The sequence below is a fragment of the Petaurus breviceps genome, unplaced genomic scaffold (genome assembly GCF_028583685.1).
Source record: "Petaurus breviceps papuanus isolate PSGF00001 unplaced genomic scaffold, PetGlider_PUasm1.0 551, whole genome shotgun sequence".
NCBI classification, from domain to species: Eukaryota; Metazoa; Chordata; class Mammalia; order Diprotodontia; family Petauridae; genus Petaurus; species Petaurus breviceps.
The window spans coordinates 755,330-782,966 of NW_027186372.1; the positions used below are offsets into that span (position 1 = coordinate 755,330).

Below are 27,637 nucleotides of genomic sequence, written 5' to 3' on the forward strand. Positions count from 1 at the left end.
AAAAAAATCTCCCACCTTTAAAATACCAATGCATTGAAATTAGAATTCTAAAGCCTTTGGAAGAAATGCAGAAAGTAAATAAAACATTGTATATATATATATATACCTGGATATAGTTTACCCTTAAATATTTCCAGAAATGAGTGGTCTTTGAAATGCACTTCAACAAATTCAATTTAGCAAAAATGTATTAAGTGCCTACTTTATGAATTACACTGTTCTTGGTATTTGGCTGTCAAAATTTTTCCTCCTTGACTTATTCTTGCCTAACTAGAATGTCAGGACCTGAGCACCATTCCCCCTTATCAACCAACCATAGCCAGTCTGTCTGGGAACCAACTTTGTCTTGTTGGGGCTGATTCTGTATCAAGCCCCGCTGATGTTAAGCTCACTGACTAAGGATCAGGGTAAGAGAAAGCTGCTCTCTTCCTGCTTTGGTCCCTATATAATCCTACCTCTCCCCTAACATGACCGAATCACTGGGGCCACTCTTCACCTGAGGATGATCCCCTGCTCCTTCTCCCTTGGAGTCCCTTCCCCTACCTGTTTCTGATTATAAGTATGTGCTGGATAAGTCTGCTTACTTTACTTGCATCCCTCCTTCCAAGCTCTTGCAACAGCCCTAGAGTCATTTCATAAGTATGCCTTGAGCATTCTTCTTGACATGCCTAGCCTCTGGCACTGCATCAGATTACGCTAAGCTTGTCAACCCTGCACAGAGATCTAAGGTTTCCAAGATCCTCATTTACCTACCAAGATTCATCTCGGGTAATGCATAGAACAAGGTCTTGGTGCAGGAACCCCAGACTGAACAGGGGTTTGCCCTGAGTCTTGAGCCCTTTAGTTCCTCTCCTCTGCAGTTCCTAAGTAGACCCCGTAGGAGTGTGTCTGGCCCAGGCTTGATTCAGTCCTCTGGTAATTTAGGTTTGATTATGGAATAAAATAATATACTCATGACTAGTCATTCAACAGTTAGCATAAGGACATTCACTTAGCTATCGCCATCCTAGCATAGGATTTTGACAAAGATAGTCATTGAGGACACCTTGAGTTCACTCAGGTGTGCAGGTTTCCACATTGTGATCCACTAGCCAAACCTCCCCTGATTCCCTGGGTCCTTGGGGCTGCTTTGTACTTAGATGATGAGGAAGTGAAGTAAGGCTCTGTCCTTTGAGTCAACCAAGTCTGAAGGAAAATCTCAAGGATGTTTTAGGAAAAACTAGTCTAATTTTCATAGGAAAAGGTGCTTAAAATATTGCTCCTAGATGAGGTGGGAAAGAGAGATACAATGCTTAGCTAAGATACATGACTTTCCATGCTCCTTACCCTCATTTTTCAGCTACTTTGTGTGGTTCCTGACAGGAGAGATTATATGCTTGCTTTGTCTTTGTAATCCAGAATTTAAAGTATATTTATTTAGTGTTGTTGAATGAAGAGATATTCAATGTCCTCCTAGAATATAAAAGCAAGCAGCCTGCTCTGATATATGGGCTGTAGTTTAATGTATAGGTTGATACCAAAAAATAGTTATGCAAAATTTCTATAATAAAATAATAGTAACAATATCTAGCACTTATATAGCAAACTGCTATTACATGTTATCCCCATAAAATATATTGTGAAAAGACATTTCTTAAAATTTATTTCAGGTTCAATAAAGATTTTTCCTTTATTTACATCACCAGTCTTTTCTTTGTAGTGTAATGGGAAGATACTAGAATAAGAAGTCAGAAAACAGGAGTTTGAATCCACACCTATTACTGACTACCTGTGTGAGCTTTGGCAAATCATTTCATCCCTGTAGGCCTTGGTATACCCACAGTGATATACATACACACACACTACTAATCATAATTCAAGAGGACTCCTGATGAAACATGCCACCTCCTCCCCTCCTTCCCCCAATAGAGAGGTGAGGGACTCAGAGTACAGAATTAGACTATAGAACATGGAACATCAGTGTGAGCTGACTGGGATCAGTTAAAGAAACAAGTTCTATTGCTGTTTGTTAGACCTTGATTTAAGGCCAACCTATTTTTGTCTGTTATTTGATAGTGATGATAAAGTTTATAACCATTTGTATTGAATTGTCTAATCTATTAAATCTGACAGTATGAAAATAAGATATGAGAAAGCCAGACTATGGAAGGAGGCAAAGCTGAGGATTCAAGCCATTTATTGGGAAGATGGAGAAGAAAGATGGGGGGAAGAGAGAGAGAGAGAGAGAGAGAGAGAGAGAGAGAGAGAGAGAGAGAGAGAAACAGAGACAGAAACAGAGACAGAGACAGAGAGAGACAGAAACAGAGACAGAGAGAGACAGAAACAGAGACAGAGAGAGACAGAAACAGAGAGAGAGAGAGAGAGAGAGAGAGAGAGACAGAGACAGAGACAGAGACAGAGACAGAGACACAGAGAGAAACAGAGAGACACAGAGAGAGAAAGAGACAGACACTGAGAGAAAGAGAGAGTTAGGAAGACAAATACAGATAAAAACAGAGATAGATTTTTTTTTTTGCATTTTGGAATAATTCATAATATAGTCCAGAATATGCCTTCCAACATGGAGAAAAGCTTAATAGGTAAATGAGCCTGTGAACAGAGTAGGAGGTGGTATGGTTGTCTCTGTGTACACTTGAGAGGAGTTTTAATTTTATTTTATCTTCCTATTAGAATTTGGAACACATTTTCACTTCCTTTTTATAAATGAGGAAACTGAGTTTGAGAAAGGGGAAATAATTACTTCTATAACTTTGAGTTATTCACTTCTTTCCTGTTGATCTCAATTTCTTGTCTATAAAATGAGGGGATTAGATTAGATACTCTCGGAGGTCCCCCAAACTAAAAACCCTGTGGTAGCTACAAATACCAGGTGTGTGTACATGGCCAAGTCACTTCATGTCAATGTGCTTGTTTTCTCATAGGATAATTATTCTTATACTCCATTCCTCACAATAACATGAAAACAGCACTGTATAAAACATCAATATGCCATAGAAAACAGAAACTATGATTCAGATTATTTTCTTAGATCATTCTTGAACTAGATTCTTTCTTGAACTAGATTCTGTTTCTTGAACTAGATTCTGTTTCTTGAACTAGTATCGAACTGGTTAACCATTTGTACACTGAACTTGGCATTTAGTTGGAGAAATTGTAGCAAAGTGTCTTGTCCAGGCTCACACAAGTTAGTTATTTCTGGGTGTGGTGCTGAGTGTCTGAGCCCGGGATTCGATCTCCAGGTCGTCCCAACACTGGAGCCTGTACTCTCACTCGCTGAGCCACCTGGCCGCCCCTAAGCAATTGGGGTTAAGTAACTTGCTCAAGGTTACACGGCCAGGTGTTTCTGGGTGGGTGCTAAGTGTCTGAGCCCGGGATTCGATCTCCAGGTCTTCTCAACACTGGAGCCGGTGCTCTTACTTGCTGTGCTACCTGGCCGCCCCTAAAGTGGCCATTTATAAATGTGCTGAGTTGAATTGCATTGAACTGATGCCCTCTGAGGGTCCTTACAGTTCTCAGATTCCAGAATTTTAATGAGAATTTAACAAATACCCCTCCAAACATTTCAGTTTTTTTGAAAGTCGAAGATAGTTTTGCTGCCTTCACTGGGGAGTGTGGAGTAAGCAGATAGGTGGTAATCAGGGAAGCAGGAGCACCTGAGAGCAGGAACAGACCATCCCAGTGGTGGTATTAGAAAGACAGGCAAAATAAAGAATAAGATGGCAGTTCTCCATCTAAGTCGAGGATGGGTCCAGGAGGAGGGTTGGGCTGGGCAATTGTTGCCAAGCATTTGCTTTCTTCTTAACCTTTGCAAATATGCAGACTCCTACTGGACAACTGCCCTACTGTCAATCACAATAATAATGGTAAGAAATCAGAACCAAGCCATGAAATAAAGAAATAGAGCTTGACAATGGGCCCTTGGGACCCTTAACTGAGTTTCTTCCTGGAAGTCACCATCACAAGTGAACGTGACATGACTCAGCTTATTGGGTGGCACAGCGAGAACACTGTGAAGTGGTTTCAGAGGGATGGGCTGTGGTCACTGTGGCTTGGAACATGTTTTTCTTTTCCTTTTCCTTTTTTTTTTTAGAGAAAGCAAAGAAAACCATGAAAAATAGCATTTTTTCTCATAGTGTCCATGAGAGAATATTTGCAACTTTATATACTGAGAAGGCATATAGATTATATAGGAAAATTTATTAAGCAGCTAACATGGTGATAAATTATCACAGAATGTTAAAGGGCATTTTGCAGTTTCTTCAATAAACTATGTGCCAAATGTTTTTTGCAATATTCAAAATAAAAATCATATTCTTCTAAAACAATTTTTTTCACAATATTTCTTATATTTACTTTTTGTAGGGGGGAGGGCAGGGCAATTGAGGTTAAGTGACTTGCCCAAGGTCACACGGCTAGTAAGTATTAAGTGTCTGAGGGTGGATATGAACTCAGGTCCTCTTGACTCCAGGGGACTATGTTTTTTCTATGTTGAGAATCAATATGGTGTGGAGGGAAGAATGACTGAGAAAGGGGAGGAAATTATTTGGGTAGAAAACTTTTCTGTGCTGAATCTCCATTTCTGTAAAGTAAGATATTTGCATTATATCATCTCTAAGGACCTTACCATCTCTGACTCTACGAACCAGATGTGATTTGAGTAAAATACTTTCTTTTGGGGGGCCTCAGTTTCCTCATCTGAAGGGGGATCAGACTGATGCATTTCTAAGTTCCAAGATTTTAAAGGAATTTTTAAACTATAAAAGAAGAGGCTTAGTAGGGGAAAGAGAATCCTAGGATTTAGATTTTAATGGTCTCTGTCATCTAGTCCAAATTCTCATTTTACAGATGAATAATCAAAGACATAAAATGACTTGTATAAGGTCATGATTGCTGCTTTCAGGTATCTGAAGGACTGACTTGTGAAAGAGGGATTAGAGTCTGCTCCACTTGGCCTGAGAGAGTAAAACAAGGAGCCATGAGGGAAAGTCACAAGACAACTGATTTTGGTTGATTGAAAGGATGAAATTCTTCAGGATGAGAATAGGCCAAGACTGGAATAATCTAAGTCCATAGTTTTTAACTCACTGTTTTATAGCACTCTACAATTTATAAAACCCTGATTACATATATAGTTCATAGGATTTTAGAGGTGAAGCCACATCCAAAAAAGTGTCTCATTTTCCTCACGTAGTTTCTCTCAGTATAATGTAAACTCCTTGAAGAGAAATGGGACTAATTTTTATCCCTGTATTCCTAGCACCAAGCTCAGTGCTTGGCATTTACTAGAAACAATAATTTCTTGTTAAACTGAATTGAAGGCTACTTGCAGTTTTAATATTCTATCCCATTTCTGTTCTAACATTCTGTGTTCTAAGCTTTGTTTTCCAATTTTGACATTCCAAGTTCTATGTTCTATCATCTCATCCTGCTCTGATGTCTTAAGTTATATAATATTTCACAGCAGTATGTTTTCTGAAATCCTTTCTGTCTACAATTTTGTGAATGATGCATTACCAGAGCTTTATAAGGTTTCAAAAACAAAAAAAGTTAAAAGGAAAATTTCACTACTAGAACACACATTCACACACACAAAAACTCAGACATAACATTCAGATTATCCTCTGTCCATACATCTAGAACTATGCTTCCTCTCTAGGTAAAGTGGATTTTTTTTTTGCTTTTTAGAGGGCAACTGGGGTTAAGTGACTTGCCCAGGGTCACACGGCTAATTTTTGTGTTAAGTGTATGAAGCTGTATCTGAACCCAGGTCCTCCTGACTTCAGGGCCGGTGCTCTATTCACTGCACCACCTAGCCGCCCCCCGTAAAGTGGATTTTTGAGAGACAGTATGATGCATCCAATATAATAAGAAGGAATTGATCAGGAATAACAGGAAAATTCTATACTTTGTTTTGGAAACTAATTACACAAATAGAGAGTGGAAGAGGTGTGAATAGAAAATAAGGCATGTAAAAATACATGAGAGTTTTGGTAGACTTCAAACTCAATATGAGGTCACAGTATGATATGACAGTCAAAAAACCTGAAGTAATCTTAGACTTCAATAAACAGGGAGTTTAGGGAGACAAGGAGTGAGAAGGAGACAAGGGAAGACCGAATCCTGGTATCTTTCCTTTCAAGAAACAACATACAGAAAACTGCCTCCAGTTAGGGCACCATCTTTTAGGAAGGACCTTGACCAGCTAGAGCACCTCCATGAAAAGGCAACCAGGAAAAAGACAGGAGCCAGAGGAGGATCTCTTGAAATAGCTCAAGAACCATAGACTTTCAAATCAGGGAAGAGAAAGCTTGGGAGTGGGGAGTTAATGTCTATCATTAAACAACTGAAAAGGTAGCATGCTGAGCTATCATTAGATTTCTTTTTCTTGACATTAATAGGTAGAATTAAGAGAAATTGCTTGAGGATGCAGCAAGGTAGATTTCAGATTGGAATAAGGAAAAAAAAAACTTCAAGAAATTAGAGTTGCCCCAAAGTACAATAGGCTGTACCAGATTAATAGTAAAATCCCTGATGCTAGACATCTTCAAGATGACTCCAAATCCATCGTTCCATTTACTTTCTTGAAAGTTTGTAGACTTATAGATGTAGAGCTTGAAGGGACTCCAGTGATCATGTAGTCCAATTCTCTCATTTTATAGGTGAGGAAACTGAGGCCCAGGGAAGTAAAGTGACTTGCCTTGGGATAAGGACTGGAACTTCAATTTCATTGGTATTGGCATGATTAGATATGTAGGAATTTTCCTCCTAGAAAATAAAACTCCTTCTGCCAATGTATGTTGGCACCTTCTTAGCAATAAGAGTCTTAGAGAGGTACCTAGAGAATTGAGAGGATAAGTGACTTGCCCAGGGTCACACAGTCATGCCAGAGGCAGAATTTAATTTTTTTAAGTATACACACATTTTTTCAACAATCACTTTTATAAAATTTCTAAATTTTTTCCTTCTCCCCTCCCCTCCTGCTCTCTGAGATGGCAAGCATCTGATATGGGCTATACATGTGCAATCATATGAAACATATTTCCACATTAATCATGTTGTGAAAGAAGAATCAGAACAAAAGGGAAAAAAAAACCATGAGAAAGAAAAAAGAGAAAACAGTACGCTTTGATCTGAATTCAAATTCCATAATTCTTTCTCTGGATGTGCTTAGCATTTTCCATGATGAATCTTTTGGAATTGCCTTAGATAATTATATTACTGAAAAGAGCTAAATCTAGCCAATTTGGTCATCGCATAATGTTTCTGTTACTATGTATGGTGTTCTCCTGGTTCTGCTCGCTTCACTCAGCTTCACTCAACTTCAGTTCATTTAAGTCTTTCCAGGTTTTTCTGAAGTCTGCCTGCTCATCACTTCTTATAGCACTGTAGTTTTCCACTGCATTCATATATGCCGCAGCTTGTTCAGCCATTCCCCAGTTGATGCGTATTCCCTCAGTTTCTAATTCTTTGCCACCACAAAGAGCTGCTATAAATATTTTTGTACATGTGGATCCTTTTCCAATTTTTATGATCTCTTTGGATCACAGCTTAGAAGGGTCAAAGGGCATTCACAGTTTTATAGCCCTTTGGACATAGCTCCAAATTCAGAGGCAGAATTTGAAATCAAATCTTTTTTACTTTAAGGTCAGCTCTCCATCCACTATGACAAGCTGCCTCTGGTCACATTAGATTGTTGTTGTTATTAATCACATGTCTGACCAGGTCATTCCTCTCTCCAAGCAACTCCAGGGCCTTCCTATTGAATCTAGGATAAAATTTAAGCTCCATTGTTCAGCTTTCAAAGCCTTTAAAAATCTGGCCCCAACGTACCATCACTGGACATTATTCCACCCCCGCCAAACTTTCTGGACCCAACGTACCATCTGGACCCAACGTACCATCACTGGACATTATTCCACCCCCGCCAAACTTTCTGTTCCATCCTGACTGGTCTGCTCTCTGTTACTTCCACACAGCTATACCAGAGTCAGAATTTAATTTTTTTTAAAGTATAGACACATGTTTTCAACATTCACTTTCATGAGATTCCCTCTATGTCTTTGTACTGATCATCCTCCATAGCCAGAATTGATGTCTTCTTCACCTCAGACTCATAGAATCCCTTTCTTCCTTCAAAATGCAGATCAAGCACCATTTTCATGCATAAAGTCTTCATTGATCCAGCAACTACTAGTGCCCTACCTCCCAAACTGCTTTGTATCTAGCTACTTGGCATATATTTGTCTGGTTACTCTTTATTTTTATACTCTATACATTTATGTACATACTTGTTGTCTCTCCCATTAGAATAAAATTTTCTTAGGATGAAGGATTATTTCATTTATCACACTTGTATCCCTAACATCTAGCACAGTGCCTGGGACATAACAGATCGTTCAAGGTCACACAGTGGCTGAGTTGATAGTCAAGCCTCAGTCCCCTGGCCCTAAATTGATGCTCTTTCCAAAAGTGTACCACACTTGGGGGGAAAATGGCCTTTAGTGGAACAATACCACCTGCTACCCCAATTGAATCTGTAGAAATATGTTTGAGGGCCCACCTCTGATTCCCCAGAGGAGGCCCCTGTGCAGCAGAATCAACAAGGAAGTTTTCCATTCCCACGGGAACATGAGGGAAGGAGGAAGGAGCCTTGGTCTGTTTGCTAGAGAAACATGACCCATTTATCATTCCTGAAAGGTCAAAGGGGCTTGGGATTGCTGAACAGGGAATCCATGAGTATATATATGTGTATGTTTCTTGTTCACCACAGGCTACCTAAGTTCAATAGTGAGTTTACTGAGATTTCCTTTCAGACTTCAAGAATCTGAGAAGTAACTGCTAGAGACAGCAGTCATGAAGCTGGGACATGTCTTCCTGTTTATAACTTTTGCCATCTGCAGTTACTCTGGTAAGTTGTCTGAACAGAGGCAATTCCTGAAACATTTGGGGGGTGGGGGCTGAAAAGTAGCTGTGGTGTGATGGAATGGGCAATTCAGGAGACCTGGTTTTGGGTCCTGGTGCTGCCACCAACTCACTGGGTGTCCTTGGGAAAGTCTCTGGTCCTGTATCCTTTTCCGTCAGATAAGAGTTTGGGATGAGATGAGCTCAGAGGGTCCTTCCAGCTCTAGCAAACTGTAGATTGAGGAACAGTGCAGTGAGAGGTGGTAGAAATAATAATACATGGGGGCACTGGAGACTCAGAGCCTAGTCCTGGGCCTGACATTAAATTGCTGTCATCTTAGGGTCATGGATGGAGCTAGAAGGAAATGGAGAGGTAATTGAGGCCAATAGGCTCATTTTCCACATAAGGGAATGAAGCCAAGAGATGTTCTTTGGACAAAGTAATGCATACAGTCAGTAACAGAACCAGGATTGGAACTGAAAGCCTTTGACTTCTAAAGCAGCCTTCCTTCCCCTGTACCATGTTGCTTCAATTTCTTCATCCTTTATAAAAGATAACATTAACCTGTCCAACATTCTGGGGATATTTTATAGAATTGCTGTTGTTTGTTTTCAATTGGATCCAATTCTTAGTGACCCCTTTTTGGGGTTTTCTTGGTAGAGATACTGGAATGGTTTGCCATTTCCTTCTCCAGCTCATTTTACACATGAGGAAATTGAGGCAAACAGGGTAAAGTGACTTGCCCAGGGTCACACAACTAGTGTCTGAGGCCAGATTTGATTTCAGGTCTTCTTGACTCCAGGTGCAGAACTCTTATCGACTGTTCCAACCTGCTGCTCAATTTTATGGACAGAATGTAATTCATTAATATGAAATTAATATGACAGGAATGATATGAACAGCTGATGTTTTCTCAATACACTATGATTTCCAAAGCATTTTACATACTCTCTCTCATTCATTTCATCTTTAAAACATCCCTATATAGAAGACAGGTGAAGAAAGTACTACGATACTTGTTTTATGTTCTTTGGAAACGTAATGGAAACACTGTCTTGGAGAGGCAAAGACACTTGCATAACATTCCATAGAATCACACATTTCAATCTTGAAGAGACCTTTAGAGGATATCTAGGGCAACCCTCCTCTTTTTCAGAGGTGACAATGGGGAACAAGAATGTGAGTGAGCTGTAAATAGTCAGAAAGATATGAGAGACTGGAGTTAAGAGCTGGGATTTAAGCCTGGTTTTCCACCTCCAAATTCAGGACTGTTTTTACTGAATGGTAAGCACTGCCTCCAAATAAGTGTCAGAGCTGAGGCTCAAGTTCAGGTCTTGGAAATCCAAAGCCATGTATGAAGTAAGTATTGTTACTAATACTAATGAACTAATAGCTCTGTACAAAAGTTAAAGGTTTACAAAATGTTGTTCTCACAATAACTGTGAGGGAGATAGCATAAGAATGATTAGTCGCATCATACTGATGAGAAAACTGAGGCTCAGTGGGGTTAAGTGACTTGCCTTTCATCACATGTCTTAAAGGTATTGAAATAAAAACACACGCCCCAATTTGGATATCAATTTTAGTGCTCTTTTAATGACAACAGTAATAATAACAGTATAAGTGAAATTGGACAGAGTAATAATTGCATTTATTTGGCATTCTAAGGGTGGTGAAACACTTTTATATAGATGTTATCTAATTTAATTCACACAATAGCCCTGTGATATAGGTGTTATTATTTTCCCCATTTGATAGATAAGGAAATTGAGGTTGAGAGACCCTTGTCCAGGGTCACGGTGCTAGTGAGTGTCGAAGACAGGTCTTCCTGACTGTAGATGTCCAGCACTCTGTCCACTATGCCATTTATCACTACTTTAAAGTACAAGAACAATTATGATGATTGTACCTGTAAAGTAGATGGATGAACAGGTAGGACAGATGGGCCTCTTCTATTGGAAGCAACTTGAAAGTGTTATCTAGTGAACTGAGCATGAACCTGGTACAAAGAGTATGAGATCTGAGGTCAGAGGATCTGGGTTTGAATCCCACCACTGCTGCTTGCTACCTGTTTTACCTTTAGCTTGTGTCTTAATCTCTCAGAACTTCTCACCTGTCAAATGAGGGGGGCTGGATTCAATGATCTATAAGTTTCCTGTTATCTCTAAGTTCTATGATATTAAATTTTCTTTGTTCCTATTTCTGATTTTTAATTTCACTGCTAAACTCTCTAATATTAAAAGATAGAGATGGATAAAGCAAGGAAAAAGTTTTTCTTTCCAGCAGGGAATAATCCCCCTCAATAGACCCATTGCACATTGGTGGTGATGGTGAGGGAATCAGGGCAATGTAGAGATATTTGTATTTTGCCACCTAGAGATGGACTATATTTGGGAATTTTTGTCTGGAAATTCAAATGCTCTGTGGTCCCCATCTTTTTGTCTGCAGCTACTGCATTCTTCATTAACAGTGGGTCTCTTCCCATCAATAATTTGCTGCCACTGGACATGATCCTCCCCATTATTGACCCACTGAAAATGGTCTTGAAAACACTGGGCATCTCTGTGGAGCACTTGGTTGAAGGGTTGAAGAAATGTGTGGACGAGCTGGGCCCTGAGGCTTCTGAAGCCGTGAAAAAACTGCTGGTAAATACCCCTTTCACCTCTCTTGCCAATCTACTCTTCTCTACTGTACTCACTGTCTGGACATCGCCAGTTAGTGTACAGTCATTTTGTAAGTTTGGTACCATTGGTATATAGGCATCACCTAGTCACTTTGGAGCAGGTATAGAGTCATTGCAGTGTATCCCTACATCCTCTCGACAATCGTTCTACAATTCCTGTACAATCATTGCACAGAAGGGTTATACAGATGCTTTCTGCTGATAGTTAACCTTGTCAATGGATAGTCTTGGCACAGCAATTGTCAAATTTACATAGCAGTTGAATAACTTCATCATGCAGCCTCTGAAGTACTATTGGAAAATCATTGTCCATGCGTGAAAGGACTGTACAGTTACCATGAAGTTATTGTATAGTCACCATGTAGCAGTTATGGAGTCATCACACAGTGTTACGTGGCAGTCTTTGGACAAGCAGGGTACAGTTATCATATAGTCATCACACAGTAACTATATAATAATTTTATTATTGCACATGTAACAATGATAGAATTTGTCCTGTGACTATACATTGTATAGCATTATTGCATAATCATTGTGTAGTTATTGTAGATCCATTGTATAGTTAACAGAAGTCCCTCTGTAGCCATTGTACACTTATTGCACAAATATTAATCGTCACTGTTCAGTAACATACAATGATTACATAGTTATTATACAATTACTTTTGGTCCTTGCACCTTTATTATAGATAAAGTTACTGTGCATTTACATGATTGTTATTGTAAGATATCATGGAACTATCATCCAATTATTAATTCTTTAATTCATTATTAATTGCTCTAAATTATTACATAGCAATTTCATACTTATTTTACCACATTATAGAGTATGTACATTGTTACTATGCCATTTTTAACAGAGCAGCAGGGCACTTAAGGCAGAACCCTGATCTATTAGTCACATCTCTGAGACTTAAATAAGAGGCCGTGGCTTGCCCAATATGGGAAAAGTTGGATTTGCTGACATTGCCTTACTCTTGGGTTTCTGGACCTTTTCCCCTTCCTTGAAGGTTCCATGTAAGACAATTTAAGCTTAGTTAAAGCTGTTCCCTAAAGAAACCTTTCTTAAGTGCATGTTATGTATGATACCCTATACCACAGTCGCAGTCAGAATATAAATCTCAGTAGCAAAGTGATTCCATTAAGACTTAGAATAGTCAAGCGGAAATAGTCAGGATGGAAGTCAACAAAAGACCTGGGTTTGAGCCCAGGCTCTAGCAACAATTAGTTTTGATGATACATTTCCTACCTCGGAATCTGTTATTTTCTCATTGTGATGAGGCTAACAATCTAACCAATCTCCCTCAGGGGCCTGTTGGGAAGATCTCGTGAGGGGATGGAAGGGAAAGTACTTTGCAATGGGAAAATTTATTTGCCAGCTAGACTGCACCATGGATCGAGGGCTAGACTTGGAGTCGGGAAGGACCTGAGTTTGAATTCTGCCTTAGTCATTTACTAGCTGTGTGACCCTGCACAAGTCATCTGACCTCTCGGCCTCAGTTCTCTCATCTGTAAAATAGCACCTATCTCACAGAATCATTGTGAGGATCAAATGAGAAAATGCACAATGTACTTTGTCAACCTTAAGGCATTATCATCGTTATTGTTAACAATAACATTAAATACGAGCTATTGCTTTTAGTGCTTCCTCCAGAGTAGTATTGAGTCCATACCAGCTTCCAACCCCCGGGGGAAAATAATTCTCTGACCACTCATCCTAGACCCTTATGACCTCCTCCCAAACATTATCTCAGGCAATTCTTTTCATCATGATTACTCTTCTACCTTTCAGGAGGCTTTGACCCACCTGGTGTGATTTCAGGATAATGAACAGAACAAGTAGCTGACTGCTTTGGCATCCTCTCACCTCTTCCTCTTGTTATTTTTCTGCTTTATCGTTTGCCTGCCTCTAGGCATCCTGAACTGTGTCAATAAAGCACTCAGATAAATTTTTCGTGGTCATATCTTCCATTCTGGGGAATGGGGGAAAATGGTTAGGGGCAGGGTTGCTCTCAGTTCTAGAAGGGGATTATTTATTAGAGTCACAGAAAGTTTTAATTGGAAAGGACCTTAGATTATAGTTCATAAAATGTTGTATCTGGAATTTGACTTTGAACATAGAACGTGGAATGACAGAACTTGAAGGGACATTAAAACATAGGATGGGAGGACTAGACAAACCCTTAGAACACAGAATGAAAACTCTAGAAGAGATCTTACAGTATAGAATAGGAGAGTTGAGAGACACCTTCAAACACAATACACAGTGCCTTAGGATATACGGGGAGGGCTAGCACCTCTGGTGTGAGGGTTTGCTTAGCCCTTTTCAGGGCTGCTCATTCCACTTTTGATGTCCATCAGTCACCCAACTCTCACCTGTGGCTTCAAGAAGCTGTAGCCTGCACAGTGGCTATGCCTGGTAGGCTAGGCTAAACCAGGCTGAGGGTTACCAATAGATCTAAAACCTGTCTATGAGTTGGGGGGTGTCTACCCTACACATATGAAGACTTCACCTGATGGAATGGGCAGATGAGGGTAATGTGTTCCAACAGCCATAAAGGTGGCTGAAGCAGGCACTGCGGAATGCTCAGAGCTTGGTCAGTCATCAACGGCATCCCAGGCCATCGCCAGTCATCCTGACTTTTATCTCGCCACAGGACTTCAATGACTCTGGAAGAGAGAGTGGGGCTGATGACTGTGTGCAGCTCTGCCCCACGTGAATCCAATTCACACACGAGTCAGGACATCTCTCCGTGATGTCATTGGTCCTCTTTGAAAAAAGAAGGGCAAACAAAAACTACAACAATACAGGGCTTGAACAAGAAGAGACATTTGAACATATACCATGAAATGTTCAACCTAGAACTGCCTAAGAACATAAGCTCTTGGATCATAGACTGCAGTTTAAGGCTCCAACTAATCACAAAAACCCCTTCATCACTTTGAAAGGATTACGGACTTTAGGTGACTGGATGAAAACAATGACGGTATGTAGGAAATATCTTGTAACTGGTAGAAAGTATCAGAAACATTTCTGGTTCTATGTATAAAATAACAAGGCACCTCTGAATCACACATTTCAGTACCACATCAACTGAGCAGTGATTTAATTGAGCAGTGAAGCACTCTTGAGAGAGAGTTGCCTTTAGGTGGAAGAGAGAGCATGAGCTCTCCTTCCTAACTATTGACTAATAGTTTGCCATTTCCTTCTCTAGTTCATTTTACAGATGAGGAAACTGAGGCAAACAATGTTAAGTGACTTGCCAGTTGTCACACAGCTAGTAGCATCTGAGGTCAGATTTAAACTCAGGTCTTCCTGACCCAGAGCTCTGTCCAGTGTGTTATCCAGCTGCTCAGACCTTGGATATAGGCTATTAAATAAGATACGAAGTTAAAAAAGAAAAAGAAAATCTAGAGTCTCTGCATGGTATCAGATGAATACAGGAAAATATGCTGAGACATTTTAGAATGATTTATAATAGCACAAGTTGGAGTCAAAATGACCTGGGCTTTTTACTGTTTATTGTCAAGAATTCTAGTTACTGAGATGTATCCCTTTCCCTAGACACAGCTCTTAGTATGGTTCAGCTATGACATTCTCATACTGAGAACACCAATATCCTGATAGAAACATTATGGCACTGGAGTGACAAATCTATGAGCTCTATTTTGTCTTTTGGGGGCTCTAAAATGGAAGAGGCATCATTATACACAGTCCTCCCAGCTGATCCAAGGGATAGAAACTGCTGGTTTTCCAGGCACTAACAATAGACCTGGGCCTCTGGAGTGAGCAACCAGTGTAACTGAAAGATAAGAAAGGTCTAGTTTGGCCCAAGAACTTGGGCTAAGGCTCTAGGGGAAAAAAAAAAAAAACAGGAGCCATTGGCCAGAAGCATGAGAGAGAGGAGAGAGAGGCAGAGAGACAGAGACAGAGAGAGGCTGAGATAGAGAGAGAGGGAGAAGAGATAGAGAGACAGAGACAGAGAGAAACAGACAGAGACATAGAGAACAGAGACAGAGAAATAGACAGACAGAAAGAAACTATGTATAAAATAACGAGAGTCACTCAGGATGAAGTGACTTGTCCAGAGTCACACAGTTCTAAGTGTCTGAGGCCAGATTTGAACTTAGGAATGTCAGTCTTCCTGATTCCAGACCTTGTACTCTATACACTGTGCCACCTAGCTGCCCAAGATCATTCTAAAAGTAGTATAAAATATATCATTCTCAACCTATCTGAACAGAAAAGTAATTAGATTGGTTATGGAATGACAGAATGATGGCTACTCTGGCATCTCTGAGATACTGTATCAGCAATGCCATATTCACAATGCCTATAGAGATTATAAATATGCTGATATAATTATCCATCACAAAATACGTCAGGTTTGCCATTTGGGGAAATAAACTAGAAAATTTATTAAGATACCAAAAGACTGAGTCCCAAAACCAGAAAGTGAAAGCCATCAGAGTAGTTATGACATTGGCACAGGTAGATAAAGTAGAAAGCACCCACATTTTCAAGCCTTTAAAACAGAACAGGCTACCTCAGGCAAAGGTCCTCCTCTCCCCACTCACAGCAACCACCCAGCGTCCTGGAAGAGCGCTCCCAGCAGCTCCGGCCCCTGGCAGTCCTCAGCAGGAGTCCCAACTCAAAAAAAAAAAAAAAAGGCAACCGCCACCAACTGCCAACCGCAGGACCGTTAGCTCGGCTTTTCACTTTCTCTTGCTCTGCTATGTCAGCACGTCCATGGGGCATGGGAGATCTTTAAATCCCATAACCCTTACAGATACTCAAAGAACCAGAGAGAAGCCTCCAGAGTATTGGGTAGACTTTGGAAGGGGGATGGAATATCATATATCAGGAATGGTACAGAAAAGATTCTTATGCAGGGAGGAGTTGAACTAATATCCACCATGAAATTCCTTCCTATGAGATAACTACAGACCTTGTAGCTCTGAGATTCTCATCAGTTTAGGGCTAACAGGATCAATTTTGTTTGAGGGCCATCTGTTAGATGGTATTAGTTGGACCCCCATTGTGTCAATTAATAATAGAAATTGTAGATTTTGAACAAAAAAAGAAAGTAAGGAGGTCAGTGTCACTGGATTGAAGAGCACAGGGAGTAAAACTTAAGAAGATTGGAAAGGGTGGATGTAGGTTATGAAGGACTTTTCAGAGGAGAGTATTTTGCATTTGATTCTGGAGGTAATAGGGAGCCAGTTGAGTTTATTTGGTGTGGGGATGACAAGGTTTGACTGGTGATTTAGGAAAATCACTTTAGCAACTGACCAGAGAATGGCCTGGAGTGAGGAGAGATTTGGGGCAGACAGATGAACTAGCAGGCTATTGTCATAATCGAATGTGAAGAGATAAAGGCTTTCACCAGAGTGGTGGCAATCAGAGGAGAGAAAGCATCATCTGTGAGAGATGTTTTAAAGGTGAAACTGACAGATTTTGGCAACAGCTTGGATATAGGGAGTGAGAAATACTGAGGAGCAGAGGTTAACCCCTGATGGGCTGGGAGGATGGTGGTGCCTTTGATAGGCATAAGGAAGTTTGGAAAGGGGGAGATTTTAGAGGGAAAAATAATGACTTAAATTTTGGACATGTTGAGTTTAAGATGTCTACTAAACATCTAGTTCAAGATGTCTGAAGGGTAGTGGGACAGGGGAGACTAAAGGTCAGCGAAGAGATTAGGGCTGGATAAGCATTTCTGAGAATCATGAACACATAGCAGGGTAATCCTCCCTATGCTTTTTGAATAATCTTTGTATAATGTGATCCCAAAGCCCCATGTCAGCCTCTCATACTGGAGAATTGCAGACCATGGGTCCATTTTGATTTAAACCAATTCAACCCAATGCTGTTCATTATTCTTAAAACATTTTGCCTGCAACCAAATAATGATTTAGATGTCATATGATTAAGACAGAGAACAGTGGGATTATCATATCAATGACCTTTATACAACATAAGATTGCAGTAGCCTTATTGTCTGACAAACCATACTGTTGACTTGTTCAATGCCTGGATCATCGAACTTTTGGTCCATTAAGATTCCACATATCTTCTTCACTGAAACTTCTATCTAACCATGCCTTCCCCTTCCAGCATTTATGCAGCTGATTTTTTTGAGCCTGAGTATAGGACTTTACATTTGTCCCTATTATTTTACCTTATTAGATTCAGAGAAGTCAGTATGAAATAAAGGTTTGTCTTAGAGTCAGAAGAGTTCAAGTCCTTCTTCTATCACACAGTAACCTTGTGATCAATAGGAAGTCACTTAATCTCCTAATGCATCCAAGCACTAACATTTAACATTAAATATTGCAGGTAACTCTTGATTTCCACCACTAAAGAGAGTTTCCATGGAGGAAGTTTCCATGCTGGTTGTTTTGACTGATCCAAACAGTCTCCACTGCCTCCCTCCTCCCTTCCCCCAAGACCTCCCCCTCCAACCCTCCACCCAAAAAAAAAAAAAAACAACTTGGTTCATTCTTAGGCCTTTAGAGATCTTTTTCAATACTTATCTAGAATTACACAGATCCATTTGTCTAGAACTCCACCCAAATACTCTACTATGAAGGGCTGGGCCTTCCAAGAGATTCTTTCCTCCTCAGGAATGAACTTTACATGAATTAAGTGATTATTATGCAAATGTGACATTAGAAGTAACTCACTAAAACAGCTTCATGAGTCACCCATAGTGAATTGCATTCTCAGAGGTGCTGAAAGACACTGAAGTATAAGAGGCCTCAGCTGTCAGGTCCTTTAGCTTGTTGGGGAGTCTGTCTCAGTCCAAGAAACTAGACCTAATAAAGGAGGGGGAGTGGAAAACATTACAAGGAATTAGATGTTGTTTCCATATAAGTTAAAGCTTCTTAAAGATTTGTTTAGATCATGTCTGACTATTTATGACTACATTTGGCTTTCTCTTGGTAAAGAAATTGAAGCGGTTTTGCATTTCCTTCTCTACCTAATCTTACAGTTGAGGAAACTGAGGCAAACAAGGCTAAGGGACTTGCCCAGGGTCATACAGGTGGAAAGTGTCTGAGGCTAAATTTGAATTCAGGTCTTCCTGACTCCCGGCCTGACACTCTCTTCATGGTATTGCCTAGAACTGCCCAAAAGAAGAAGCTGTACTCTCCCATACAGAAACACGGTTCAGTAGGTAGAGGCCCAGGATGTGACCCTGGGCAAGTCACTTAACCTCTATTTGCCTTAGTTTCCTCATCTGCAAAATGGGAGTAATAATAGCCCCTATTTCCCTGAGTTGTTTTGAGGATCAAATGATGTAATATTTGTAAGGTATTTGGCACAATGACAGGCACTTAGTAGGTGCTTGTTCCCTTTCTTCCTTCCTCCTTTCCCGTGACATTCACTCCATTTGATGCTGACAATAATCCTTTGTGGGAAGCAGGGCTGGGAATTTTTTCCTATATTTTACAGAACAGAAAACTGAGGATCAGAAAGAGAAAAACACATGTGCCCATGATTGTATAGTTTTAATAGGTATTAGAGCCATGATTTAAACTCAGGTCTCTCAATGCCCACTCCAGTACTTTTTCCATTACATAAGGGTTGTTTGTGTGGGATTGAAAGTTGGGTGTTAAAATCAGTATTGAACTTACCAGTGATTTTTCTGGAGTCTTCCTCTCCTTGTCTTCCCAACTCATATACCCTCTTGAAAGGAAGGAATAAAGAGATGAAATTATATGTATTTTAAGGGATGTGAGAGCACTGGCCAAGATGATTTCTAAAATCTTTCTTCTGTGCTTCAAGGGTTTTTTTTAGTTTTGTTTTTTTTTCAGTTTGTGTTCTGTGTTCTAAAGACTCTTTGCAGCTGCAGAAATGTGTGTTCTGTCTTTTATGAGGCATATCAGGGCAATGTGGTGGAGGAGAAAAGAAACTGGATTTTGCTTCAGAGATCTGGGATTGAATATTAACTCTGAAGCTGAAGGCTTTGTGATCTTGGCCAAGTTATTTAACTTCTTAATTTCTTCATGCATTTAATTAGGGGTTTAGATTAAATGGCTTTTTATAATTTTAAAAAAATATTCCGGGGAGATTTGTTGCTATGGCATTCTAAGGTCAATGTTAGCTTGAACATTCCATAAGCAAAAGAATTTTCTATTTTTAACTTTCAGTGTTCTAAGTCGCCTTCCTAATAGAATTTTCTATGTACTCTGTGTATGTTTCTATACAAATCAATTGATGGAATTGTCTTCTCCTCCATTAAATGGTAGAGTTAAGCCATAAAATTTTTGATGGAGAGAAACTGATCCCCATAATCTATCTACCAAGTAGAGGACAGAATTAACTTCCTTCAAAGCACAGAGGGTTTTGCACACAACATGTATAAATAAATACTAAACAAACATTGACTGACTGATTTCTTGTTTTTAAAATCTTATTTTCATTGATGCCCTTTGATTCCAAATATATCCCTTCTCTCTCCCTTATCCAGAGAATTATTTCTCATGACAAATATATATCTATATATGCACATTTCCTGTAGCAAATATATTTATGTATGTGTACTTATTTGTGTACACACATACACATGCACACACATATGTTCTCATTGGTATTGGAAAGAGTTGGACTCCTAAGTCATCCTTCTCAGAAGTGCTGAATTATATATGCACACACACACTACACATAAATGTGTGTATACACAGTTTTATGTATGTGCATAAAATAGTGTGTGTGTGTGTGTGTGTGTGTGTGTGTAAAACAGTTCAGTAAAATTAACCAAGATCTGTTTGAGAGCCTATGTAACATTTCACATTCATAGTCCCTCCCCTCTGCAGTGAAAAGAAGGAGATGCATTTTCTCAGCTCTTCTTTAGGGCCAAGCTTAGTTTACTGAGTCAGGCATTGTGTTAGGCAAGAGAGTTTGAAAGATAAAAATAAGACAAGTTCCCATCCTCAAAGAGTTTAAATTTAATTAGGTGACATAACATGCCCATAAATAGACATGTATACAGTATATACATAGTACTTATATAGTACAATATATACATAAAGCACTTTTTTTCTTCTTTTTCTCTACATTGTTGTTGTCAATGTAGTCTTTTTTTTTTCTTTTTGGAGGGCAATTAGGGTTAAGAGACTTGCCCAAGGTCACATGGCTAGTAAGTGTTGAGTGTCTGAGGCCAGACTTGAACTCAGGTCCTCCTGACTCCAGGGCCGGTGCTCTCTTCATTGCACCACCTAGCTACCCCTCAATGTAGCCTTTTTGTGGTTCTACTTGATACACTCTGTATCAGGCCATATGTCTTCCCATGCCTCTCTGATTTCTTCCTATTTCTTATGGAATGATAACATTCTTTTTTATTTTCACATATGAAGTGCTTTGTAATCACCCAAATGGAGGGGCATCTACTTTGGAGCTCTTTGCTACCACAAGAAGTGCTGCTAGTTGGTGCAGTTTTTCTGTTTTTGGTCTCCTTGGGGTATATGCCTAACAATGAGATCTCTGGTTCAAAAGATATGGGTACTTCAGTCTCTTTTAAAATGAAAGCAATACATTGTTTTCCAGAATGGTTGGATTATTTCATTGCTCCACACATGGCAGTGTGCTTCTCTTTCTGAAACCCTTACATCATTGACTGTTTCCTTTTACATTTTTGTTATCTTTGCAAATTTTCTGAGTGTGACATAAAACCTCAGGTTAGTTTTGATTTGCATTTCTCTTTTTATTAATAATGCAGAGTAATTAGTTGAGTGCTTGTTCATAATTTTCATTCCTTTTGAAAATTGTTTGTTTACATCCTTTGACAAATTAGCCATTGGGGAATGGTTCTGGGTCTTACGCATTTTGTTAACTCCTTATTAATCTTAGATATCAGAACCATATAAGGTATTTGGTATAAAGATTTCCTCCCAATCATTTTCCTTTTTATCTTAGCTTCACTAATTTTGATTATGCAAAAGGTTTTCAATTTCATGCAACCAACATGATCTGCCTTGTCTTTTGAGAGCTCCTCTATTCCTTGTGTGGTTAGGAATTCTATCTCCAATCACAGCGGTGAAAGGTACCTGATCTTATTCTAAAATTAAATCTAAAATTAATTCTAAAATTTTTAGGTGGTGACTTTCTGATTGCCTTTCTTGAATTTTTTTTTTGTGGTATCTGGTATAAGATGCTCATCTAAAGCTAATGACTGGCAAACTGCTTTTCTGTTTTCCTTTTCAGTTTCTTATTAAATAGGGAGTTCGTTCTTAGGATTTATGTTCTCAGCTATAGTGAACAATGAGTTACTCAGTTCAATTATTTCTGATTTTTGTTTATCTAATCTGTTCCCTTCTCTCCACTCACAAAGTCACATCTCTAGTTCAAACCCTTATCACAACTCTCCTAGACTACTTCAATAGCTTTCTAATTAGTTCCTTTTCCAAGACTCCTCTTTAATGCACCCTTCATAAAGTCATCAAAGTAATATTCCTAAAACACAATTCTGACCTAGTCATTCTCCTGCTGAATAAAAATCCTGTGCCTTCTTATTATCTCTAGAATTAACTACAAACTCTTCTATGTGGCTTTAATACCTTTTACAACCTGACTGCATTAATCCATTTCTACACTCTATGGGCAGGCCTACACAACCTGCAGCCTGCCAAAGGATTTGGATGGCCCAGGAAAATCTTCTACATTTTTTGTGGGCTGCCCAAAATTCTTGGGGGATCTGCAGGTTATACAGGACTGCTCTGTGGAGTGGCTAATCTGACCTTGTTTATTATTCACTCTTATCACTCATGCATACCTCTGCCCCTTAAAATCAATATCTTCTTTTCAAACTCCACTCAAATGTTATCCTCTCATTCAGCCTTTCTTGATCACTTCAGTTTCTAGTGTCTTGCTTGTCAAATTGCCTCATATTTACTTTGTATATACCTATATATGGACATATTATATTTCTTGATAAAATGTAAGCTCTTTAAGGACAGAAATTGTTTCATTTTTATCAATGCATTCCTAGTGCCTAACACAATGACTCGTTTACAGCAGGCATTTAATAAATACTTATTGATTTATCTAGTTTTCTATTTTTTAAATTTAAATTTATTTATTTATTTTTAGTTTTCAACATTCATTTCCACAAGATTCTGAGTTACAAATTTTTTCTCCCCATCTTTCCCCTACCCCTACCCCAAAATAGCAAGCCTACTGAATACCCTTCCTACAATTTGTTCTCTCTCATATCCCCCCCCAACCCTCCCTAACTTTCTACTATGTCAAGATGGATTTCTATACCCCAGTGTCTGTATATCTTATTTTTTTTTTATAATACAAGGTTTTCTATTTTTTATCTGGTACCAAATAGTTTAGATGGTTACTGCTGTATAATAGAATTGGAAGTCTGGAAGAGCTAATTACTCCTCTTTACTCTTTTTTAATTGTTTCTTTTAAATTCTAGACCCTTTACTCCTCCAAATGAATTTTATTATTACTTTCTCTCTCTATATATAATATCCCTTTGGTAATTGGAGCAGTAAATCTTTCAATGAGTTAATTAGCTTAGGAAGCACATCATTTTTATTATGTTGATATGGCCTAGCCCTAAACAATATGGGTTCCTTCAATGATCTAAATCAGGGGTGGGGAACCTGTGGCCTCAAGGCCACAAGTGGCCTTCTAGGTCCTTGGGTGCTGCCTTTTGACTGAGTCCAAGTTTTATACAACAAATCCTTTTATTAAGAGGATTTATTCTGTGAGGTTTGAATTCAGTCAAAGGGCTGCACATGAAGACATAGAGGGTCACATGTGGCCTCAAGGCTGCAGGTTACCCTACGTCTGATCTAAATTATTCTTTCTTTTAGAAGGTGTTGCAACTGTAGTTACATAAATCTTGAATGTATCATGGTAGTATAGACTTCCAGCTAATATTTACATTTTAAAGGTTATCTTAAATAGAATTTCCCTTTTTCATTTAACTTCTGCATTTTACTCTTGCCATATAAAATGCTGAAGACTTTTGATGATTTATTTTATACCCTGCTACTTTACTGAAGAAATAATTATTATGATTTTCTTTGCTGACTCTCTAAGGTTTTCTTAGTAAACCTTCATGCCCTCTTCAAACAAGATTATTTTGTCTTCCTTTCCAATGTTTATTCCTTTCATTTCTTTCTCTTGTCTTATTGCTATCTAGTTACTAGTATTTCTAGAACTATTTCAAATAAAAATTGTGAGTCAGGAAATGTCTTGCATTGGAGCTGGCATTTGATCTCATCCTTAAATGGCAATAAGAATTCTGTGAGGTACAAATGAGGAAGACCATTAATGGCATGGCATGATGGACAGTCTGAGTAAAGGCACGTAGTTAGAAGACAGATTGTTTTTATTTCATCCTAATAAACTTTTATTTAAGTACCTTCTATTGCATGGAATGAATTGGATATGGTGCTTACTAGTTTATTTACTGGGAAAACCTTTAGCGTTCCCTATCATTATTTGGTTGATTCTTGCTTTATTCCTCTTAATTTTCCCATTATATACTCTATTTTCTCACTAAAATGGCCTACTTGCTGTTTCTTGTACACAGCATTCCATTTCCTACCTCCACACATTTGTGTAAGCTGTTTTCCAGTGACAGGATTGGAATTCTATCTTTCCTCATCTGTACCTTTTGAAATTCTTGGTTCCATTTAAAGTTCAGCTCTAATGCCATCTACTAAATAAGATTTCTCTTGATTCTTCCCTCCACCCCACCTCTTATCAGCTCTCTCCCTGCCTAAATTACTTTATATTTGCTAATATATATGTTGCCCCATGAATATGTGTATTATATATTTATATGTATGTATGCATACATATAAATATATAATACACATATTTACTTGCATGTGTATATATGTTTTTTCCCTGGTACAATACAAACTACTTGATGGGAAAGAATTGTTTTCATTTTATCCCATGTCTAGCATCACATATGGCACATAGCAAGTACATAATAAATGTTTGTTCTATTAAATTGCATTCCATATATTTGTCACTGGTTAGAAAGTCAGGACACCTTGAATGTCTCTGCCACTAATTTGCCTTGTCTTCCCCCCTACGCTGCCACTCACATAAATGTTATGATTATGCACAAAAGAAAAGGAGTAAATACTGAACCTCCCATGAGATCTCAAAACAGAAGTCTCTCTGCTTCTCCTAAGCCTCACCTGACATTGACCTTGGTTCCTTTGAAGCCCACAGCAAAAATTCATATCTGCATTTTCAAACCAGTCTTTCTTGCCATTCTTCCCACAATGTGCTAACAGAAACCTAAAGACACATCTGCTTGGGTTTAACACTTACGAGCTCTTCAAAATTGAGTTGAGAATATAGTCCATAGTAGATTCAAAAATTCCCATGCCAAGAAATGAAAGCATTTCTGAGATTTCTTTGTCCTGGTTTTGATCAGAGTTGGAATTGTTGTCACCTGGAACACAAAGTATTTTCTTGGCAATTTTGTCCCATAAAATGGCAACAATATTAGACTGGACTTGCTTTGTTTTCTCTGCAGGGAATTTCTCTAGCCATTCTTGTCTCTGTTGTAAAATATCAGAGCTAGATGAACCCTTAGTTAGACTATTAGACTATAGAAAATAACCAGTGTCTTAGCTGGAAGGTACCTTAGGGCACAGTCCATAGATCATCAGAGATAGAATAGACCTTAGAACATAGATCATATAATTGTAGAGCAAAAAGGAAATGGGGGCAGCTAGGTGGCACAGTGAATATAGCACCAGCCCTGGAGTCAGGAGGACCTGTGTTCAAATCCAGACTCAGAGACTTAACACACTTACTGTATGACTTAGGGTAAATCACTTAAACTCAAATGCCTTGCCTTCTCCCTTCCCCCAAAAAAAGAAATAAATAAAAAGGCAACTTAAAACATAGAATGTTGGAACATAGAGCATAAACTATTATAGGTGGAAAAAACATAGAATATTAGAATAGGAAGGAATGTAAAACGTGCCAAGTTAGCAAATGGAGCACAGAATATCATAGCTGAAATGACTTTATAACACAGAATATAAAATATTCAATTCAATCTAATAAGCATTTATTAAGTAACTTTTATATGTAACTTCCTGTGCTAGGTTCTTGCAACAAAAAGCTAAAAACGAGGAGAATGCATCATGGGTCAAATTATATTTTAAGCTTTTGAGAAATTTGTACTTTGTTAGATGTTCAATCAAGAAGAGACTTTAGAATATAAATCATAGAAAGTCAGAGAATAAAAGCTGATTAAAACATAGACCTCAAAATGCCTATACAGATGGCAGCATGGTGTAGTTAAAGAGTTTGGCTTCAGCTTGGGCTTTGCCACTTACTACCAAGGAGACAACCTCTTTGGGGCTTGGGTTCCTTGTCTTTAAAAAAAGACTAGGTGACCTATAAGGTTCCTTACAACTATAAATCTATGGTAATATAATCCTATGGAATTATCCTTAGACTATAGAACATATACTGGTAGAGTCAGAAGATTCTTTAGAACATCTAGGGGATAGGTAAATGGTCCAGTGGAGAGAGTGCAGGCTTGGAGTCAGGAAGACTCATCCTCCTGAATTCAATTCTGTCTTCAGATAAATACTAGCTGCGTGTCCCTGGGCAAGTTTCTTAACCTTGTTTGCCTTAGTCACTTCATCTGTAAAATGAGCTGGAGAAGGAAATGGCAAATCACTCCAGTATCTTTGCCAGGAAAACCCCAAACAGGGTCACAAAGAGTCAGACATGACTGAAAACAACTGAACACTCCCTTAGAAGATCTATGAACAGAATTAGCGCTTTCCTTACACCAGAGGATATTAATAATGGAAGAGACATTAGAACTTAGAAGTTATATTTAAAATATAGAATATTAGAACTTGAAAGGAGCAGAGACCATAGAACACAAAATGGTAATGATCATCCAATTCAACACTCATTTTACAGATGAGGAAACTAGTCCAGAGAATTTAAGTAATTTATTCAACTTATTGAGTCATAAATTAATTCAGCATCAGAGTTCTAACATCCATTTTAATGTTTTTCCTCCATACCACATAGATTTCTACATTATCAATAATAGCTGTTGCACATTTATTGAACATCACTTAGAATACAAATACAAAAGCAAGACCCCCCCTCCCCTCTGTTCATAAGGAGCTTATATTCTAGTTTAGCCATCCCATCCCATCCTATCCCATCCTGTCTTATTCTATCCCCTCCCATCCTGTCCCATCCCATCCCGTCCTGTTCTGTCCTGTCCTGTCCTAATCTGTCCAATTCTATCCTATGTTATGCTAACTAGCTCCAGAACCTCTAGCAAGTCATGTCTCTCACTGGATATCAGTTTCCCCTTTTGTAAAATGAGTTGAGAGTAGAATTTGATTCCATCCATCACTGATATTCTACAATCTTTTTATTAATAGTAATAGCTGTTTCTTTTATTTCAAAACACTCACCAGCATAAGAAGGAAGAATCAAAGTAAGCAGCCCTATGGCCATCATCATCTGAAAGACTGAGGAAGCCATTCTTGTTGCCCTGAGTTCAGGTCAGTCATCAAGGTGCTCATGAGCTCTCCCTCCATTTATAAAATAGGGTCAATGACATCACTCACCTACAGTGCAATTAATTAAGGTATTTGGCAAGACACAGCTGTGTGCAAAGTGATTTCTAGGGAAACATCCTGGTTTGGTAGAAAGATTGGGGGTGAGAGAGTATGGTTCTGATTTCAGCTTCATCAATAACCAGCTTATTTTTGAAATTGGCTAAATCATTTTCCCCCTTTAAGGCTCAGTTTTTTTTTCATGTATAAAGGATTTATATCATCTCTATGGCCGCTTTTATCTATTGTTCCAATAGTCTATGTTCTCTTTTCTAAGGTGCCCTCCAGATCCAATGTTCTCTAGTTCTCACTCTAATATGTTCATAATATAACATTATATTTAAGGTCTTATCCATCTCTAGTATTCTATACTTGATTCTACTAAATTCATCCAATTAAAAATTAAATTAAATCAATAAATTAAATTCTGCACAGAATGATATGCTAGGTTCTGGGGGGGGG

The 27,637-nt window shown here is 38.7% G+C and overlaps 2 protein-coding genes across 7 annotated transcripts in view; one reads left to right on the plus strand and one right to left on the minus strand.

The window, feature by feature from the left end:
- Positions 1 to 13,513, plus strand: part of SCGB3A2 (secretoglobin family 3A member 2) — a 39,472-nt gene extending 25,959 nt beyond the window's left edge. For 2 of the 3 annotated variants that reach the window (XM_069102305.1, XM_069102306.1), the window contains 3 exons: positions 8,814 to 8,908; positions 11,351 to 11,547; positions 13,377 to 13,513. In XM_069102305.1, the coding sequence (XP_068958406.1) occupies positions 8,854 to 8,908; positions 11,351 to 11,547; positions 13,377 to 13,400 (276 nt within the window). In that variant the 5' untranslated portion in view covers positions 8,814 to 8,853 and the 3' untranslated portion in view covers positions 13,401 to 13,513. Of the gene's footprint in view, positions 1 to 8,620; positions 8,909 to 11,350; positions 11,548 to 13,376 lie in introns of those variants that run through there. The other variant, XM_069102308.1, reaches the window with a different exon arrangement.
- LOC138172605 (uncharacterized protein C5orf46-like) lies at positions 12,032 to 27,156 on the minus strand. Of its 4 annotated transcripts, none has more exons than XR_011171173.1 (4): positions 27,032 to 27,156; positions 24,897 to 25,020; positions 19,220 to 19,271; positions 12,032 to 14,254 (listed from the first exon to the last, which is right to left on the minus strand). XR_011171173.1 is itself a non-coding variant. In XM_069102302.1 (4 exons), the coding sequence occupies exons 1-4, from the start codon at positions 27,099 to 27,101 to the stop codon at positions 14,190 to 14,192; spliced, it is 411 nt and encodes a 136-aa protein (XP_068958403.1). In that variant the 5' UTR covers positions 27,102 to 27,156; the 3' UTR covers positions 12,032 to 14,189. The 4 variants fall into 4 exon arrangements, 3 of the variants coding, with proteins under 3 accessions (XP_068958403.1, XP_068958405.1, XP_068958404.1); XM_069102302.1 differs by having other exon boundaries at positions 12,032 to 14,354; XM_069102304.1 differs by lacking the exon at positions 12,032 to 14,254 and adding an exon at positions 18,082 to 18,400.
- Positions 27,157 to 27,637: the final 481 nt, after the last annotated feature.

Coding starts and splice junctions, on each gene's coding strand:
- LOC138172605 (XM_069102302.1), bottom strand. CDS start 27,101: ATGGCTTCCTCAGTCTTTCAGATGATGATGGCCATAGGGCTGCTTACT. Junction 19,272..24,896: donor AACTCAATTTTGAAGAGCTC/GTAAGTGTTAAA, acceptor CTTCCTTTCAAG/AGGGTATATGAGTTGGGAAG. Junction 14,355..19,219: donor AGACTCCAGAAAAATCACTG/GTAAGTTCAATA, acceptor CTTTTTTCAAAG/AGGACCAATGACATCACGGA.